We start from the raw sequence: 18,883 nt of genomic DNA, 5'->3' as shown, positions 1-18,883 counted from the left end.
AATAGTAAAAGTTTATGAACAAAATAATTTTAAAAGAATACTAATTATTTTTAAATAAATAAGCCATGTTAATATTTTGTAATGAAGAAATTGTATAATTATTAGAGTAATTATTGCTGTTTATTACATAATAGAATTATTTAATTAAAAAATAAAAACAAAATAAATATAAAAAATAGTTTAGAATATACATTATCAAAGTGAAGAGCGTTACGTATAACGTATAAAATAATTTGCCAGAGAGACGGGGGGACAGAAGAGAGGAAGAGCTAACCCACAAGTGGTGGCGCGCCACTCACCGCCACCAATCCCATCTTCTATTTCCGCCCTGAACAATTTACAAGTAAGGTAACAGTAACAGACAGTTTCACTCACTCTCCTCAAATGCATGGAGGAGCAACGACAGCAACCGCAGGCTCCTCTTTCCATTGACTGGAACCGACAATTTCAACAGGACTCGCCGCCGAGGGAGGTCGTCATCGTGCCGTCCTCCACCATGGCCTCTGATCAGGACGACCTCAGCGCTATTCCCGATCACAAGCTAAAGGAGTCGATTCAGAGCAAGAAGAGAACACTCGACGTTACTGGCAAGAATTTGCCCGACAATGGCGCCAAGCTTCGCGCTACCATCGACCGGTACCAGCAGGAACTTAGTCGCCGGGAATCGATGCGTCTTAGCAAGGTTCCGCTTCCTCGGTTTTTGTCATGTGGTGTTTCATTGAGGCATTTATTTTCTAGGGTTTTTCCATTTATTTGTTTGTGCAATTTGTGTTATTTGTTTTGTTATTTGTTTCTGTTTATTTTGATTACTTATGTTTTGTTTGTGTTTTGGTTTTCCTTTGTAGAACAGGAAGTTGATGGGGACCAGAAGCCGCAGCCCGAACAAACTACAAGCTCAAGTGCTATTACCAAGGGTAGGTTTTCCCCCCTTTGTATTGCGATTTCTGTGAAGATTCAACGCTGGAGTATGTAGGATTTTATTTGCTTACATGGCAATGGTAGTTAAATGGAAAGCATAATATGGTTGAAACTTGAAAGTCAAGCTTGGTATTGGTAGGGAATATAATGATATTTTATGAAAACTCCAACAAAGTGACTGTTGAGACTGATGTATATATATGTATTTTAATGCAATGCTCTTGTGGTGTGCAATGGCAATGGCGTAGTATTTGGGTCCTGCTATTATTGATTCTATGGTGAAAAGATGGGAAAAATATCTTGTTTTAAGTCCACCGAGTGTCGTTTTTGTTCATTCTTGGAAAAGGAAGAAGAAATTGTTGTCCTTTGAGATTACAAATATCAACATTGGGAACCTGATGTTTTGGCATTATATACCTGTAATTGTTTTTAATTGTGTGCTATAGTGGGATTGCGTCGCAGATATGCTTTTGGGCAATTTGGAACTCAAATGGAGTTTTGATTTTGAGTAGTTGAGAAAGTACGATATCGGGTGGCTGGAGCAATCGCAACTCTGTCTAGCAGCAAAAACTTTAATTCAGCTGGGTAATTGTGACATTTGGTAGGGCTTTTTAGGGAGTAATTATGTGAATTTCCCCTGCCCCCCTCTTTTATTCAATTAGAGGTTTCAAGTGAAAGCGTACTTTTCCCACACTTGTCCGCATTCTCTGTCATGAACACTCGCCCTTCTTGGGTAACTCTTTCTTCTAGCCATCCTTGACTTGCATGGCATTCGAGCTCTATTTTGAATGTCTGTTCTCAATAGTTTCCATCTATTGCTGACCTGTGCAACCACATTTAGCCATTCCTTGTTTGTATTCTCTAGCATCTCTAGCGCTTTAGCTTGTATCTAAACTTGAGCCCAATGTAAGGAAACTAGTGGAAGGAGCTCATTAAAATCATGTAAGACAGCATGAAGCCGTCTAAGATAAGCAAACATAAGGCCATCAAAATGTCATGGAGCAAGAAGCATTAAGAGATCTTGGCACACAACATAAAAACGTTGTGTGCCATTGGTATAAAGGGTACGAACCTCAATCCAAATTGATGCACACGACTCATGGGGACAAAAAATAGGTCTGTGTGAGGTGTGAATAGTGGATTCAATAATACTATGGAGTTGAACATCGATCTTTATCCATTGTTCTCAATTTTCTGTTGGAATGGATTCAACAGTGGTAGTGAGATGGGATTTGCCATTAAACCTACTTAACCATAACTTGGTTTTGGAAGCCCAAGTGGAATAGTTAGACTCGTCCATCTTCTCAATACTAACAATATGATTAGAAAAGATGGGAGAATCTGTTGTAGAGGTTGATGTTATATGTTGGGGACATTTTTTTTCTTGAAGGCTGAAAATAATAATAATAATAATAATAATAATAATAATAATAAAATAGCCCGAGAAATTAATGTGTATATAAGGACTTGTGAAGTTAATAGACCATAGGAGAGGACTTAGTAATAAAACTTGGAGGTTGCTGCTTCATGTAGACTTCTTCGTTAAGATTTAAGTGCAAGAAATGATTTTTAATATTAAATTGGTAGAGACTAATAGCAAATGACAACCATGGAGAATGGTATGATAAAAACAATTTTACGTATATAGTCTTGCCGATATATATGGGTGTAACCTTTGCCACCGGATAACCTTGAAATGATCAATGTTTCCCTTACTACCAACTTTAGGGGTGTAAAACCAATGACGCCCAAAAATGAACATGCCATGGGAAAGAAGAACCAAATCCCATATGCCACTACTTTGTGGTGCCCGATTCTTCTTAATCATTGTTTGCTTCCATTTTGGGTGAGATATGCTTCACTTGGAGAGTTAGGGATAGACATAGAAGACTAAGAAGAGAGGAGAGTATGATAATGCAAAGAAGAAAGACAATGATAGCTAATACTAACATAGTGAGGAAGTGCATTGCAAGTGGAACAAATATCTTTTTATGGAGCATTGCGCTCATCAATGTCTGGTGGTAGGCTTAGATTAGTAAAGAAGATGGCAATGATGAAGTGTATGACATGGCCTTTGCTATGTTTTCACAAATTGTTGTAGAGGATGGTGCAATATTACTAATAGGTTGTTGCTGATGTTTGAAGGGGTCTCATAATTGGGAGATTCATTGGAGGAACATCGTGGTGAACCGCATACTCATCATGGGAAACAAAAGAAAGTGGGGGCAAGAGAGGGGGTACTAATTCCACATGTCAAAGAAGAGTGAACGGACTCGTAATAAGGGTAGGAGATATTAATTGAAATGAAATAATACATTTTAAAGGCTAGGAGAGAAACACTGATAATCTTTATATGATCATATATCTTAAGAAGGTGCATTTGATAGATCACATTGAGAGCTTTGTCAAGGCCTAGATTCAAATTATGAACAAAGCAAGCGGAGTCAAAGACATGAGGAGGAAGTGTATGAAGAGGTGAATAAGGAAATGGGACATAATCAGGAACTTGTCATTTAGGACAAAGGATGACATGTGATTGATGAGGTAGAAGACTGAAAGTTCAATGTTTCTCCAAAAGTAGGGGGTAGCATAACCGTGGACGGAAAGAGTCAAAGTGGTTTTGAGAGATGTCTATTTCCCCCCTTAATTAGCCCATTTTATTGAGGTGTGTGGGCACAAGATATTTGATGGAGAATGCCCTTTGACACTGTTAATTGTTGAGGTAAATATTCATGTGCATTATCATTTTGAAGACAGCATTGGTATACCATATACAAGTAAACCTAATGAGGTAAACAATTCAAGTTATTACATTACATGGTGGTTGCGAGTGGTATAAAATTATTACATTAGCTATTCACAAATAGAGGATATTTTGTTTCCTCTAAATCAAAAGATTATATGCTATAAGCCACTATTATTGCCATAAATATAGAATTAATGATTTTGAACAATTAAAATACCTAACTTTTGTATTCTAAGAAATGATTGTTTTTTGTAGGTGTGTCTAATGACATGAGAGAAGAGGCTTTGTCATCTCAAGTTCAACCACTATCCACTTTTACATCTTGCTTTTTTAAAAAAATGGAAGATAGTGTAAGGTCCTTTGCATAATTTTAAATTACTCAATTTTTTCCTTCTAACTCATCTGATAATCCCTTACCTGACTTTAATTTGTTGAGCAGACTAGTTGTACAGCTGCCGAAGCATTTAAAAAAGAGAAGTCACAATTCAAACATTGTGAGAACCAGAAAATACAAGAAAATGCAGCTTCTGATGCATTTGGAAAAGAGACGTCACATGTCAATCACTCTGACAACCGAAAAATAACAAACCGTGGAACCCCTAGAAGAAGAAAGAGACATCGTTCATCATCAAGACAATTGCCGTTTCAGTGTCCTAGTAAACTTTCTAAACATGATACTTTTAGTGATGATAAAACTTGTAGAGCAACTTCCACTTTTTCTCTGCGGAATATTGGGAGAAATCTGTCAAGATGCTACCCAAAAGTGTAAGTGAAAACGTCTCGTGGTTTTTCATTCCAATGCTTTTTAACATTATTCTGTGATTTTGGTGTTGATGTATTTAGTTACTTTATTTAGTTGTTTTGCCATCGTCATTTTGCTTGAAATGTATTTGTTGTGGTTTATAAAACTGATGTAGTGCATTTTGGACTGTATGCCAATTAGATATATGCTCTGGGGTATCCATTGGTTTATGGGGTTGTGTATGCTTTTAAATTTGGTGGTATCTATGGATATTTAAGGATCCACAATAAAGGCTAGTCCATTTCATCCATATGCACAAAGGGTTATTTTTCATTCCCTCCATGTGATTCCAATGTATTTTCAATGGTACTTTGATCAGGGATTTGAATTGTAATTCTTTATTTATTATAAATTCTTAGGGGCTGAGAGGAATTCTGCCATGCTATTCCAAGTATTCCATTGTGTTGAAGTGTCACTTTGGATTGCTAGAGGATGGTTTATTAAATATCTATCTGAGCTATTCTGATGTCACAGGAAAAGATTAGTGTAACTTATGATCTTTCATGCTTAAATTAGTGCATCTATGATTTTTACAATAAAATATGAATGTTAATTTTGCTGTGTATTGCAATTATGTTTCACTCATGTTCTGTACAAAGTTTGTGTTCAAAGGTCATTACATCATCATCATTTGCTATAGAAAATTATTCATATGATTTCCTCTTCTGCACCCTTTTCTATTTATGCTGAAGATGATGGCAATATGGCTTGTTAGTTTTGGTTCTAGCTAGGTTTTCTGAATGAATAAGTTCATATTGTTAGATCCTTATTTACTCGTTACCCACATGGTAGGAAGGACGTTTCTGAGGCAATTCAATTAGATGGCTCAAGGTCCAAGAAGGTGTGTCTATTTTTTCCTATATATCCATTGAAATTATACTTAGCTTAGGACACATGGTTCTTATAGTTGTTGGTCACAAAAGTCCCAAATCCTAATTTAATCAGTAGTTTATTGATGATTTGACATGTTTTAAACAGGGTCAGCCCATTGTTCTTGATGTTGACGATGATGACGATGAGGCTCATATTGTGGAGAAAACTGAAAATCAATTTCCTGAATAGTAAGTGAATATGGTTTGCTTTAATTTTTTGTTTATTTATTTCATCTTCTGTGATATTCCCAGAAAATCCTTTGTATTATTTGATTTGATTCCATTTCTTTTCAGCCTGAAAGACGCTAAGATCTATTTTCCATCAAGGTAATTCTAAAGAATAATACAATAAAATGGTCATTCGACTATAAATTTTTTCTTATTTGCTTTGCCTGACCTGTCGAATTTCCTTGTGATGGCTCAGAGATGATCCAGAGTGCGTAGAAATTTGTTACAAAGATACAGATTGCCTTGCCCCTGAAGGCTATTTAACATCAACAATAATGAACTTCTACATTCAGTAAGTCTAGTTAGCTTTCTCTAGTTTTTCATTTGCTGGTCCTTCTAAAAGAATTTCATTTTGTGATGAGGACGTAGATGTTATCTTCTTTCTTTTATTAACCTGAACTCATTGTATTTAATTTTTAAGGAGTATTGATGGACTATGATGCACATGTATCGGATACGACACGTATATGATACGTCGATACATTTATTTTGAAAATAATAAGATAAGATACGATACGTGATAGATATGTGATATATGAAGATATGTCGATATGTTTATTTTGAAAATAATAGGATACGATACATGATAGATATGTGATATATGAATATTGAGAAGTGTAAAATAATTCTTAAAAACATGATAAATATATGATTGTTATTGTGTGAATCTAAATTAAAACCTTTGTAGCTAATGTTAGTGATCAAGTTAGAAATCAATTTATAATAGAAATTATTTTAGTTATCAATTTAGAGACCAATTATAATTTTTGAACTATTTTAGTTGTCAATAATGTTTAGTTTATAAATTGGTACCTAACTTAGTTACTATAGTGACTAATTATTTTTTGTCACTAAAATTGGTCATTATTCAAAGATTTTCTTGTAGTTTATTATGACTTCATAAATTAGATACTTCATTGATAAGTATTGATAAAATATCCTAAAGTATCGGACACGGATACGTGACCCAAATTGAAGTATTGATGCATTATAGTTGATGGAAAAAAACATAAATCAATGCATGCTTGGTTGATAGGGCATTGAAGAAGAGGATTGAACATTTTTTATTCTTGAATAAATTATAGGGGATTTTCTATGTTTATTTTTTAATTTCTGCTTGAGTTATTTAGTCTCTTCATGTTTTAATTTTGACAAACGCTCACTGGGAACCTCTAGTGAGATAAGAAACTTCACATTGCTCATTTATTGATTAAATTGGTCCTTTGATGATTAATGCCACAAGTTTGGTCCTTCAAGGACCAATGTGATTAGATTTCAAGCCCATTTCAATGGCAAAAACATCAAATTACACATTTCACAGATTTTAAGGCCCATTTGAATACTCTTAAATTTCAAATAGTGTGTAAATACATATATATATATATATGTATATATATATATATGTGTGTATATATATATATATATATATATATATATATATATATATATATATATATAGTTTTGTTAGTAGGATGTTAAGTCATTCCTAGAAGTTGTTAGAAGATTTTAGAGATCTCTTTGTAATTATTACTTTAGGGTTAGAGTTTTCTATATATAGAGGTTGATGTACTACTTCAAATTAATCATGGGAGTTTTCTATATTCATTCTTTTAGATTAATCCTTTCAAGTTGGAATTAGAGCCCCGATCTTGGGAGCCTTGCATCAGCAAATGTGATGTATGTCAAATTCCAAGGCACCATCGTGCCACATATCCTTCTAGTAATACAAAGAGTGTTCATTCTTTTGATTTGGTTCATTCTAACATTTGGGGCCTACATCAAACTCTAGTGTATCTAGTGCTAAATGGATTGTTACTTTTTGTTGATGATTGTCCCATGTTACATGGATTTTTCTCGTGAAAGAAAAATCTAAAGTTTTAACTTGTTCGTTAGATTCCTTCGTATGCTAAAAACCACAATTTGGAAAGTCAATTAAACGTTTGCATTTTGAGAGTGGAAGGGAATATGTAATCATTGACTTGTCTAAATTCCTTTCCCATAATGTTGTTGTTCATGAATTCATGTGTGGACACACCACAACAAAATGACATTCTGAAAGAAAAATATGCATCTTTTTTAGGTGACAAGGGCACTTCTTTTCCAAATATATGTCCCTAAATCTTATTTGTGCGAGATTTTCCTCATTGTTGCCTATCTTATTAAATGATTACCCTTTCGGGTTTTAGATGCCTTAAGTCCCATTGAGTCCATGTCCTCCTTCTTTCCATCTATTCCTTTTCTCTCTAGTTTTCATAGTCAACTGTTTGGGTGTGTGTACTTGTCCATATTCATAGTCAATTCCGTAGAAAGTTAGATCCTAGAATTGTTAAATGCATATTCATTGGTTATGCATCTAATAAAAAGGGATATCATTGTTACCATCCTCTGATTTGAAATTTTTTTACCTCCATGGATGTTCTTTGATGAAACTAAATCCTTTTACATGTGTCCTTAACTTCAAAGGGAGATTTCTTTTGAAGCCAAGTCTTTTGAATCTCTTGAGTCATCTTTTCTTCCTTTTATGCAGGAAACATCTCGTTTTGATACTACTCTTAGTATTCTTGATACTTCTCCAAACATTTCTCGTATGGATGTTTCTAATGGATGTTTCTAAAGTTGCTTCTAACAAGGGCACTTCTGTTTCCTAGTCAGGGCCAACTAAAAAACTAACCATCCGAAGAATCTTTTCAGTATACAATACTAGAGGCAACAAAAGCAAACTTACCTGATGCAAGAAGAATTCTAATCATTTGAGTCAAGGGTAAGTGCTCTTTCTACTGACACCCTTGAACCATTGGAAATTCCATGAATAGTAATTGTCAACTTGACCATGATGAAAGTTGTTGAAAGTACTAGATCGGTTAGAGATAAGGTCAAGTGGGTGCAAACCTCACCTTAGAAGCCAATTTTGTAAGGTTGAGTTAGGCTTAAAGTCTATTTCTTAACATGGTCTCATATTCTGGTTAGAGTTTATCCTAGCAAATTTTGTTGTTTGTTGGCTTTATTATTCCATTTGTTATCGTCGCTATCGGACCACTTATTAATGTCTAGTTCCACGCTTGAGATGTATATGCCTCGATGTGAGGGGGTCTGTTTGAAGTCTCACATCAACTAGAAATAAGGTTAATTTATATTATATAAGTGAGTGTAATCCTCACCTGACAAGTCAGTTTTGTGGAGTTAAGTCCACTTCTTAACAAAAGTCAAGATTGATAATTTGCAGGTAGAAGGCATTGGAGAGGAAATTTGAATGCAACTAATTAAACACAGTAACAAAGAGAGGAAACTTTTCAGGAGCGATTATTGTCAAGTTTGCTAATTTGTTCCCTTTTCTATATAATGAACCTAAAGCCAAGCTAGAGGTTGGTTGTTTAGTACCTTAAGGAGTAAATTATTCGAAAGCTTTAAATGCCAAGTTTGTAAACTTGTGCATTCCTCGTCTGTTTAATTAAGCTTAAAGCAAAGCTTGAGGCTGATTGTTTAGTAATACCAATGAGTTTGACTAAACATTTACAGAATGAAGCTTGAATATTTAGGAATAGATTAGCTCATTTACAACCCTACTTGTTACTACTGTGTTATTACCTATTAAACTGATTATGTTTATATGTTATGACTTCTTTTTTTCTCTATTAAGGTTTAGTTATGGTCAACACATGAATTACATACTGCAGCACAGTAATAGTCCTTGGGACTCATTTTCCCTGTTTAGTTTCTGAATTCTCTACTTATGGCATTTTCAATTGGATATAGATATTTGCAGCAGCAAGTATTGTTGACAACTGACTACCATTTTTTCAATACATATTTCTACAAGAAGCTTAAAGAAGCTGTTTCATACAAGGTGATTAATTATCTTCTAATTCATTGCTGTATCTGCGTGAACAGATTATTTTTCTTCGGGAAGTACATTCTTAATCATTATTATATAATGCATAATTGATTGTTTGATTGAGTTATTAAAATTCTGTTTTTCTTGATAGTTTTGAATGTATAAATTTGGGATTTAGGTAACGTCAGCAATGTGTAAAATGTGAATTGATGACCCGATAACCTTGAACAGCAGAAATTAGTAACTTATACATTTTGTAGTTTTCTAGAAACTTCATGTTACATTTTTTTTGCCGTAGGCAAGATTTTCTAGAAACAACTTTGCAAAGAACCCAAGAGTCTGGTATCTCTCTTCTTCACGTAACTTGCATTGGTGCAAATGCATTTCTTCACCCAAATCCAATTAAATGTATAATTAAGAAATTTAGATTTGGCACTGGTTCACCTAGCATGTGTCTCTCCTCCGTACAAAATTCAAAGTAAATTTCCATTTATGTTATGATTTACAGTTGTGTAAACCCTTTAGAATTCTAACCATAATTTTGATTTTAACTACCTTGGTACTATAAAATAATGAATCTGTCATTGATACTTTCTAATTGGTACCTTTTTCACATACACGATATAATGTTTCAGTTAGATTTTGGTGCCTTGGTTGCACACCATTCTGCGGGTTGTTAGAGGCAGATCATGCTCCACTGTGTAGCTTGACATATTGTTGCAAGCTTGTTCAGGCTTGTTACACGTCAATCAGGGTTGTCAGAGTCTCATTGTAATTCGCAGTCTTCTTCACTTGGGCTCATCAGACTGTCAAATTTTATTGAAGTCTGATTGAGTTTGACCATGTTTTCCCTAGTCTATGCAAAGAAAAGATTGTGATAAGTAACATTTTTTACCCATGGCAATCTTGTGAGTTTATTGAATTGGCGAGTTTGACAACCATGACTGTAGGTGCATAGGAAAACTAACATTGCAGATTGAAGTTCGTGAAATTGATAAACACCCAAGCACTTGGGGAACCTGTCCTTAAAAGCCAGGAGTAGAACCATGTCACCTAAGTACTCTACTGAGCATCTCAGACTAAGGTGAAACTTTGGCACCCCATAGTAGTACCCAAGTCCATATCTCAACACTGCCTTTGAGAGCCGATGTCTCGAAAAGAGACTCTAGTCCTTCACTCGACCTTTGTATTCAACTTCTTTGTAGGTAGTCTTTTTGAAAAACATCTAACCAACTCAAATATTACTCGATAAACACCCAAGTGCTTGGGAGCCCTCACTTAAAAGCTACTTGTTAGTAGGGGATACCAAGTCAATTGAAGTACTCCGTAGACATCCTATACTGCTTGATGTTACACCAGAATCCTCATATCACTTAATTGCTACTTGTTAGTAGTGAAGATTTGTTATGATGTTTTGACTATTTTTTATTTTTTTTTTACTGAAATTCAAAATTTGTTTGGTTCCTCAATCAAAGTTCTAAGAACTGACAATTTAAAAATATTTGTCTTCTCAATTTTAATGTTTATTTATTTATTTATTTATTTATTTATATATTTAGGGGATTCTTCATCAAACGTCATATACCACAACAAGACAATATTTGTTGAATATAAAAACCATCACTTGGTGGAAATAACTCATACTCTTCCTCACCAATATCCCACTTTGGTTTTGGGGGGATGTTGTTCCTATTGCATGTCATCTTATTAACCACATTCCTTCATTAGTTGTAAACAGTCAAATTCCTTATTCTATCTTGCATAATAAATAGGACCTTCATCCTTTTCTCCTATGTGTTTTTGGAAGTACACATTTTGACCATATCTGACTAGTTAAAAAATTGTATGGCTAGTCCCTATAATATATTTTTCTTGGTTACTCACGTCTCTTTCATTACTACAATATATGTTTTGGTTACTCGCGCCTCCCTAAGGGTTATCGATGTTTCTCTCCACAACTTCAATAGTTTTGAGCTTTACCAACTTTACATTCTTTGAATCTATTCCTTTCTTTGCTTCCACCAATGGAGATGTTTCTCTAGAGGATCCACTTGTTTTTCAACTCCCATTTGTTCCTCCTGTTCCACCACCACTTATTGTTTACACCAGCTCCACTACTCACATACCACCAATGGATATAGGCTCCATTGGATTTATTACCTTAATAAATCCTCCAACATCTTCTCATGCTTCAAATGCCATTCTACTATCTTTGCCTGCACCTGAACTTACCTTAGAACTTTGCAAATGTATATAGTCCACTTGTAATCCTAATCCTAAATATGTTTTTACTCTAAATTATAATTGTCTGTTTCCCTGTTGTTACTTGTTTATTTCTTTGGACTTTGTATCTATTCCTAAGTCCATGGATGACACACCATGGTAATCACAATTGCCAACAAGCAAAGCTAGTAGAAGCAATCGTATTAGAAACTAGCAACACAGAGACCTTATCCCCTTGCCTCCTAACAAAGCCATTATGTGAAGATCAGACTAAATAGTAGCACTATTGGTTTCTACAAAGCTTGCTAGGTGGTTAAGGTGCTATACTCAATTTTTTGGACTTGATTACGATGACATTTTTCCCTTTGGTGGCCAAAATCACCGTAACCTTTCTCTAGCCATGATTCTTCTTCATTGACCTCTTTCATTAATTATACATAAAAAATGCCTTCTTTCATGGTGAGTTGCTAGAAGAGATGTATAGTATCAGCCACCTAAGTATACATTTTGAAGTGACTCACATCTTGTCTGTGGGATTTTCCACTCCCTCAATGAGTTCAAACAATCTCCTTGGGCATGGTATGGTCATTTCCACAATGCTTTGCTTGAGTTTGATATGACTCTTTTAAGCTAATCACTTAGTCTTTCACCTTCGTTCTCCATGTGGACTATGCATATATCTTACTGTATATGTCGATGACACCATCATCAATGCCAATGATTTTGAGGAAGTCCTGTCTCAAGTCTCATTTTCGTAGTCAAAGTCAAACCTAGGACTTTAGGTACCTCCTCGACATTGAAGTTGCTTAATCATCCATTGGCTTTGTCATTTCCTATCGAATATATGCCTTAAACATCTTGATAAAACTGGTACGCTTGGTTGTTGCCTAAGTGACACTCCTAAGTATCCTAGTGTGAAACTTCATTCAGGTTAGGTGGGGCCAGTGAAAGTCGCTGCAAGATATCATTGTTTAGTAGGGAGACTTAATTACCTCACTGTCTCTAGGTCAAACATCACATTTGCAACTAACATGGTTAGCCACTTCGTGAATGATCTATGTGATTGGAAAGCTGTAATGCACATCCTTCTATACACAAAAAATGCACCATTCACAAATTAATATATCAATATGAAGGTAATTCCAAATCATTGGTTACTTTGGTGTGAATTGTACAAGATAACAGAAGTCCAACTTTGGATAGTGTTATTATTGAAGTAAATTTGATCTCTTGAAGGAGCAACATGATACTAAATTCATATACATGATGTCAAATCCAGTTTTCCATGAGCAAACCAAACACATAAAAATTGATTGTCATTTTATGAGAGAGAAAGTACTCTCAGAAGAAATCATCACCGACATTATTAACATTGGTGACCATCACAGTCTTGTTCACTAAATCCCTTAAGGGCTCTCTTATTGACATCATATGCAACAAGGTTGGCTCTTATGACATATATGATCCATCATGAGGTGGAGTTTTAAAGTTTTGGTTTGATTACATTAAATTGGAAAATATCTTAGTAGTTAGTCCTCATTATAGTTATTAATTAATTAATTAATTTTGTTCCCTATTATTTTATCTTTTATCATAAATAAGTCCTTTCTATAAATAGAAAATGGATGGAGCTATGAGATTGAAATTGTTTCTTATAACACTATTCCGTAAAGGAAAAATTATCTCTGCGCCCTTGACTTATTTGAGGATTTTTATATTTATCCCTACTAGCCGTATTTTGGATGTTGATAATTAGGTCCCTGAACTTTTAAATAATTTTTCATTGTGGTCATAGCATATTTGCATCTGGGTTCCGTACTTCCGTTAAGTACATGGATCTAATTGAAAATGTTCATGGACCAAGTCAGTAGTTTAAATTACTCATTGGCTCCCCTAAATTTTCAAATTTTTTTAACTAGGTTCTGTTGCATAATAGAAATGGGGACCAGGGACCGAATCAAAAATTATTTTTAAGTTTAAGGATATAATTACAAACTTCTAAAGTATAAGACTTATTTTTATAAAGAAGTCCTCAAATAATTCAGAGGCCTGCTAACTTAACTAATTTAAATGTAAAATAATGAACGTTTAAATAAACAAGAGTGTAGAGTCTTTTGGGTCAGAACATAATGAGAATCTGTTAGTTTGATTCTCTATTTGTTGCAAAGATGCTTTTGTTTGTAATTAACTTCTATATTTGCATTCCTTAAATTCCTTTCAATTTATACTTTTTTCTATACATGTTCTAATTTATTATTTATTGTTAAATATCTAGCAAAGTGATCGAGATGTGATCTTTGCAAAGTTCAGAAGATGGTGGAAGGGTGTAAATATTTTTCAGAAGGCATATGTTTTGATTCCAATACACGAGGAGTAAGTTTTCTTCATTATCATTGAACTTTTGTTTGTAAATGATGATCTTGTGAATGTTTAGAAGTTCTTTTTGTGCTTTTCTTGGAATTATGTTCTATTATCTGAAGAAATGACTGTTCACGAGACGGAAAGGCCTTATTTTATATTTTGACATTTACTAAAATTTGATAAAAACACATTGGGTTCCATGAAATTAAATGATGAATATATTTGATTATAAGTAGTGGGCATGTTACAGGTGGAAATTCGTAAGTGAAACATCCTATACTTCGTGTATATATATATCCCTACTGTTATGTAATTGCTAGCCAATTAAAGTGTCCATCCATTTACTTTGGTGTACTTCTGGCATTTTCCTTGTCCCGTAAACATTTGGGGCTGGTCATGCAAAGCTTTGGACTGGGTTATGACTTATAATATCTGAAAAATATTCATTTATAAGTTAAAACATAAAATATGTAGATTATTTTATAGTAGAGATTGAATACTAGTTAAGATCGACATATATACACACTTTGAAATAATTATACTTTATGGCGAGTGGGAAGTAACTAGAGTGCTACTTCCTATGCTTGTGAATTCTTAATTCTAAGTGCACAAATTACATAATACATGAATCTGAACCAATTCACGCTCGTATTTCCAACACTCTCCCTGCAAGGTTGGTCATATAAACCAAATGCTCCAACCTTGACACAAAAATATTGAAATTCGAGAAACTATGAAATTGTTTGATAGTTGATCATTGGAACCAGTAGATTCAGTGTTCACTTCCTTCAAAAGAACTTTCTCTTGAACAAAAATGACAGCCAATTTCATTATATATTCAGTTCTTTCATGAACCACTGAATTGAAAGGTTTGTGAAGGCTGATGATCACAGCATAATATCATCCGGTGTCACCAAACTTCAATCTTGAAGTTGTTTTAGTGCAAATCATCAGTTCACAAATAATGTTGGCTAGGATTGTGGGCTTCCTGATTTAATTCTAACTACCCACCGTGATGGAAGAGCTTTATGGATCCTATATATAGTTGTTTTGTTGCTGCAATGTGAAGTAAGTGAAAATGTAAATTTTTTCCAAATTTGTATTAGAGTGCTTGATCTTGGCGGCTCTGTTTCCTCATTTGTTCCCTGGACTGCAGCACTCTGATAATTTCTATAGTAGTATACACACTGCATCTCCTTGTTTGCAGTGGAATACCCATAATTGGAGTAGACCGTTATTTGACTTTGAGCACCCCTGACAGAGTTGCCACCACCAGACTGGCCAATTCCCGGAACATATGAGCCAGAAAGACCTCCATGCATTGCACTCGCAGGGTCCTTCTCTGAAGTGTGTAATTTACACATCATTATCTTGACCATTGTTTTCAGTGCTTGTGGGAAATTTCAGACTCATGGTTGTGGCATTATTATGGTTAGTCAATTTATGTATGATTCACATATTTAGAGGCAGTAAACAAAATTCTTCAATATTTGAAGAGCTGTTCTTGGAGGTATAGACAAATGCGTAATTCAGAATCAATTGCAGACAGTAGGTCCTCCTTAGGATACTGAATGCTTTTGGGAGCAAATTTTGGTAATATGGAGGAATAAGATGCAAACTAAAAATAGCATAGGGAGTTTTTTTCTTTAAAGTGCCCAATGACTGGAAAGTAATGCCAAGATGGAAAGAGGAGTAAGAAGGAATCGAAGAGATAAATATGGTATTGTTGCTAATTTGATATAATGGTATATATAAATTGATATAAGCACAAGTTGGAAAGTGCAAATTAAATTGGAGTTTGCCGAAATAGGGAAAGGAACTGCAAAAGTTGATCTAAATTTGATACGGGGCACGGTAATAAAATATCATAGTAAGGTAGCCAAAATCTCTATTTCATTCAAATATTTGTGTTAAATATCGAGAAAAACTGTAAAGGATGAATCTCCCATGTGTCTAAAATACATAGGGTGAATATATTTATAATAAAGAGTGATACAAGTATATATGGCAATCAAACATAAATATGGTAAATAGAAGATATTGTTACAAACAATATTAACAATGTTTACTAATATCAAACAATGTCTATGTTTTCCTAATAAATAATATACACCGTATTTCCCTAATTAACATAAAATGAAATATATCTAACAATTGGATTCTAATTTATTTTGGATTTTCTTTTTCTTGTTTTTGGTTTACCATTTTGGATGCTCCGGCGATTTTCATGCTTTGTTGGTTTTCTTTGGTATAACTTTTCTAAGCATCTCTTCTTCTGCCTTAACATTATTTTCATATGATTAACTAACACTGGCTACTGTTATACTCATGTCCATGCTTTATTCTATTATGCCTTTCCTGCCAAATTTTTTAGTTGACAAGAGCATATTGTCAAATCTTTGTATGACCTTCTCCCTTTACTCATTTCTGGGTTTGTTACTCATGATGTTTGATATATCCAGCCTTCACTGGAGCTTGATCATTATTTGTATCCCAGACAAAGAAGATGAATCGGGGCCAATCATACTTCATTTGGATTCTTTGGGTCTTCACTCTAGTAAATCAGTTTTTGATAATATTAAAAGGTGAGATTAAAGAATTGTATGTATGATTGTATCTCATGTTACATTAACATTTCATCGATACAAATGATAATTTGCTCAAACACACATCTTGCCACTTCTACTCTGCTATAAATTTTAAGGTGCTTGTAAAGTTGGCATGATATATATATATATATATATATATATATATATATATATATATATATATATATATATTCTTTTTTTTATTAAATTGTGATGAGGTTTTCTTGTAGTCAGCAAATATTATTTGATCAAGTTTTTGTAACGTACAAAGATGAAGTCTTATTTTAAAAAAATCACGTGTTTTGATTTACCATTTTCATGGGAAGTATTGGAATAGATATCAGTATATTATTTGCTAATGGAAATGAATGTTTTTGCCGCAATCCAAATTCTATTTCAACTTCACATCTATGTATTTGTAAACTTTTAGTTAGCAATCATTTTTTTTTTCTCAACCTTTATGCATCTAAATATCTTCAGATTTCAGAATCTTGACTGGAATTCTTTTGATGACTTTTTTACTTTATATTCTATATGCATTCCCAGCTGCAACCAAATGTGGTCACTTTATTCTCGTCAATACATGCTTTAGTTATGTGGCTTTGTAACGTTGTTGTCACTGTTTCTGAGAAAGTGACTGACCTAGGCACACTTAGTTAGCACCTTTAAAGTGCATGATAATTTTCTCTCAAACCTCGTGAGCTCAGTAAAATTGATGGTTTGAACGGTGCAAACCAATTCTGTATATGCTATAGGCATTTTTTCTTAATTCAAACATCAAGACTTAATGATGTGAAATTATGTATTGTAGCTATTTGATTGAAGAAAAGAACTATATGGATCAGGAAGATGTGTCTTCAAATGTTTCAATTGCAGACAGAATATGGAAGTGCCTTCCTCGTAGAATTGAATGTCAGATCATTGCGGTAAATTTGCAAGCTGTACATCTAGAGTACTGTGCTAACTTGGTGATACTATTTATGATAGTTTGAACTTGAAGATAAGCATATCTTTCACCATATTTTCTTGGTGAAATGAATGTTTGACCTCTTATTGAAGTTAGATTTTTAAAATTGATGATGAAAAGGAAAGCAGCAAAACTTTTTTGCAGTTGTTTCAACAATTATAGTCCTATTCTTTTTTTTTTTCCTGAAAATAATTTTCATCGTGTTGCATTTACACATTGCACCAGGTTCCCCAACAGAAGAACGAGTATGACTGTGGTCTTTTTGTATTGTACTTCATTGAGCGTTTCATGGAGGAGGCACCTGAGAGACTGAAAAAGAAAGATTTGGCAATGGTAATAGCTACGCTTCTTTATAAAGATAAGTTTTTTCAAAAAATTAGTTTTGCTTGTTTACTTATACTTATCAACTCACAGTTTGGAAAACGATGGTTCAAACCCGAAGAGGCTTCCAATTTGAGAGTGAAAATCCGTAAATTGCTTGTAGAAAAATTAGAGAATTCAATGATGGATAATTGTGACTTAGAATCTTCTTCACCTTCATCATCTGGTGGCCTTGCAACTGAGTGTGTTGAGTCCGCGAAGGATTCTATGGCGTAACATGCAATCATGAATTGCAATTCTGATTTCCTTGAACCAACAATCTGTTGATATTTTTTTTGTTTGTACAGACATCAGCCATTGAGCTGATAATTTTTGGATGGTTACTGCAGCAGTGGTTAATACAAGAAAGAATGGGTCACCCTTTGGTATGAACAAATAACAATCAACCATTTCTTGTGGGTTACCTCGTCTTTCCAAATGTATAGCAGGAAACGGCACAGAGCTGTCTATTAGAGTTAATAGCTTTCGTATCCACCCCTTATTTATACTTTAATAATTTTTTCATATTATTATTTCCATGCAACTTATCCAGACTTTGCTTTCTAGTTTCTGAACTGCACGATAGTTTGGTATAATCTTAACCATTAATTTTAAAACTATGTTATCCTCATCCTCTTCTTACTTTTGAAGGCCAGTTGTGTTTTTAACAAGTTTTGTCCTCAGATTGAAAGAAACTTCTTAAGGCTTACAGTGATATGAAATTTAAGTTTTACATGTTTTAGGCAAGGGAACCATTTTGTTGATGAATTCGTTAATTTGAGCTTGGTAAATAGGAAACAGTTTAAGTTGTATTTTTTTATGTTCCTAATTTTAGTTTTTTTTTTTTTTTATAATTGGCACTAATTTCTTATGTATATGAGTATTTATTTCCTTTTGAAGCTTGGCTTCTATTATTTTATCATGTGTTAGGTCTAGTTTCCTTAGGATTTATTATTTTTTTTCTTTTAATATCTTTTTATATATGA

The 18,883-nt window shown here is 33.9% G+C and overlaps 1 protein-coding gene across 3 annotated transcripts; it reads left to right on the top strand.

Annotated features, from left to right (window-relative positions):
• Nucleotides 1-222: 222 nt before the first annotated feature.
• LOC114178516 (ubiquitin-like-specific protease 1D) lies at nucleotides 223-18,445 on the top strand. Of its 3 annotated transcripts, none has more exons than XM_028064472.1 (14): nucleotides 223-682; nucleotides 851-914; nucleotides 3,920-4,014; nucleotides 4,104-4,429; nucleotides 5,259-5,307; nucleotides 5,445-5,527; nucleotides 5,633-5,665; nucleotides 5,763-5,858; nucleotides 9,320-9,410; nucleotides 13,897-13,994; nucleotides 16,445-16,567; nucleotides 17,382-17,496; nucleotides 17,763-17,870; nucleotides 17,952-18,445. In XM_028064472.1, exons 1-14 carry the CDS (start codon nucleotides 389-391, stop codon nucleotides 18,132-18,134), a joined length of 1,758 nt encoding a protein of 585 aa, XP_027920273.1. In that variant the 5' UTR covers nucleotides 223-388; the 3' UTR covers nucleotides 18,135-18,445. The 3 variants fall into 3 exon arrangements, with proteins under 3 accessions (XP_027920273.1, XP_027920272.1, XP_027920274.1); XM_028064471.1 differs by having other exon boundaries at nucleotides 5,229-5,307; XM_028064473.1 differs by having other exon boundaries at nucleotides 567-682; nucleotides 846-914; nucleotides 5,229-5,307.
• Nucleotides 18,446-18,883: the final 438 nt, after the last annotated feature.

Source organism: Vigna unguiculata, chromosome 3 (assembly GCF_004118075.2).
Source record: "Vigna unguiculata cultivar IT97K-499-35 chromosome 3, ASM411807v1, whole genome shotgun sequence".
Lineage (NCBI taxonomy): Eukaryota > Viridiplantae > Streptophyta > Magnoliopsida > Fabales > Fabaceae > Vigna > Vigna unguiculata.
This window is presented reverse-complemented; position numbering and strand designations above follow the sequence as displayed.

Coding starts and splice junctions, on each gene's coding strand:
- LOC114178516 (XM_028064471.1), top strand. CDS start 389: ATGGAGGAGCAACGACAGCAACCGCAGGCTCCTCTTTCCATTGACTGG. Junction 4,430..5,228: donor TCAAGATGCTACCCAAAAGT/GTAAGTGAAAAC, acceptor TCATATTGTTAG/ATCCTTATTTACTCGTTACC. Junction 13,995..16,444: donor TTGATTCCAATACACGAGGA/GTAAGTTTTCTT, acceptor TGATATATCCAG/CCTTCACTGGAGCTTGATCA.